At 37.5% G+C, this 1,836-nt stretch overlaps 1 protein-coding gene across 1 annotated transcript in view; it reads right to left on the bottom strand.

The window, feature by feature from the left end:
- Window positions 1–266: 266 nt before the first annotated feature.
- The window catches only part of RAD51B (RAD51 paralog B), a gene marked incomplete at its 3' end in the record, with an annotated part of 17,429 nt that continues 15,859 nt past the window's right edge, over window positions 267–1,836 (bottom strand). The window contains exons 5-6 of the mRNA XM_010287656.1: window positions 1,518–1,637; window positions 267–450 (exon numbers count right to left, since the gene is read on the bottom strand). Coding sequence (XP_010285958.1) covers window positions 267–450; window positions 1,518–1,637 — 304 coding nt within the window. The remainder of the gene's footprint in view (window positions 451–1,517; window positions 1,638–1,836) is intronic.

The following is a 1,836-nucleotide window of genomic DNA, read 5'->3' as shown; positions in this document are numbered from 1 at the left end:
AATAAAAAACAAAGCACTGAAACACAGCTGGACAATCTTGTAAACCCTTATTTGAAGTCCAAAGGAAAAAAAAAAAACCAAAAAAACAGATACCAAGCAGAACAGTTACTGTTTCCCCATTTGCAAACTATTTTCCAACTGGTACTTGCTTGAAGATTCCTGCTACAAGCCTTTTCTGGTTTTCAACTTCCTGTCATTTTCATTCTTCTAAGATTTTATTACTTTATACTGTATGGCAAGAACTTAAGAAAGGAGGAAGAACTTACTGGTATTGAGAACTCCTCTGCCAAATACTTCAACACTGATGCTCCTCTCGCCAAAAAGTTACTTCTCTCTGCCAGGTTGCCTTGGAGTTTTGTGTCAAATTCCTTTCTGACAACTGAAGCAACAGAGTCAAGTATTATGAGTTTAACTTGCTTTGAAATAATTTCTTCTTCCAAAGACATAATCCTAAAAAAGAAAACAAAAAACCCCCGAAACAGTCATTGATATTATTTACACGATAGAACCATTTTATAACCCTGGAATTATTAAAGTAAACCTTTTATTTAAACAAGCTGAAAGTCAGATGCTCCTTTTACCACTCACACACCACCTCCACTAAAATTTGCATGTATTGAAGAGATTTGGAAAGGAATCTGAGGCTGCAGTGGGCCACATAACCCAAGGCAGGAACCCTTCAACAGAGAGGTTCATAAGAACCTCTAGTTAGCAACACTGTGCTGTACAACCCCTGAAAGGCAGACAGCAAGTTAAGAGGACATTGAAACTGTGCCTTTTTGCTCACAGCAGTAGCACCCCATTGCTAACACCAGAATCTTTGGTGTCTATATATGCAGAAGGTCAAATTCGTTTCCGTATACCTCCAAAGACAGTATGCCAAACCTAATCCATTGACAATAAGCTACTGGCTGTTCTGATAAAGCTGTACTAGAAGAAGAAACTATTCTTAGAATAATTCTCACACTAACATAAAATACACAAGATGATGCTAAAACACAACTTAATTTTCATTGAAAAATGTGTTCACAAATTAGCTTAAGGTAACAACATGACAATGTGACACTGCCAACAACAGCATTCAGGCTGATGACTGTGAAACAATTCCTCCTTCCCACTGCTGGCGGGGTCCCAGTCTTCCTGGAAGTAAACTGTGCTCTGGGAGAGCAAACTGGAAAAATCTAAGTCTTATACTATGGTCTCTCCACAAGAGGGATAAGGCCTGTCACATGAACACTCCCCTTTAAAGGCTTACAGGGATCAGATCGTATAGAAATTGTCTATCAGGAATTAGAAAACATCAAGTGGATTAGTCACACACTATGAACTGAGAAAAGTGAAGTCAGTCTTCCTGCAGCAATTTTACTTTGTTGAAGACCACGCTGTTATCAACATGAAAAGGCCTCAAATAAATTAATTACTCTTCATAAAACTTTGATATAAAACAAATATTGTTATAGACAATCCAGTCAAAATGGTCTTTTTTAAAAAAAAAAACAACCTCTGGACAAGAATACCTCTTCAGTACACTGCCACAGGTCAGCTCTCGATACAGGTGAATGTTACCAGTCATGCAGAACAGCTTTTCATCAGAGTCAAAATAAGTAGGGAATCTGTTTCCTGCTATCTCAATCAACCTATCAAAAAAACACAAGGCATAACACTGAAAAAGGAGTAATGTGGGTTAATAAGGCATCAAGTATTCACAAAGAAAACACAGCAAACCTCAATGATAAGCAGATACCACGTAATACTGAAAATCTTTTTCAAAGGAGAAGCGTACTTTAGCAGACTGAAATAATGGAAGTCAAACAGTTAAGTTCTCTTCCAAGTGCT

This window comes from Phaethon lepturus, unplaced genomic scaffold (genome assembly GCF_000687285.1).
Source record: "Phaethon lepturus isolate BGI_N335 unplaced genomic scaffold, ASM68728v1 scaffold9425, whole genome shotgun sequence".
Classification (NCBI taxonomy): domain Eukaryota; kingdom Metazoa; phylum Chordata; class Aves; order Phaethontiformes; family Phaethontidae; genus Phaethon; species Phaethon lepturus.
The sequence above is the reverse complement of the archived record's forward strand: the minus strand, read 5'-3'. Positions and strand labels throughout refer to the sequence as shown.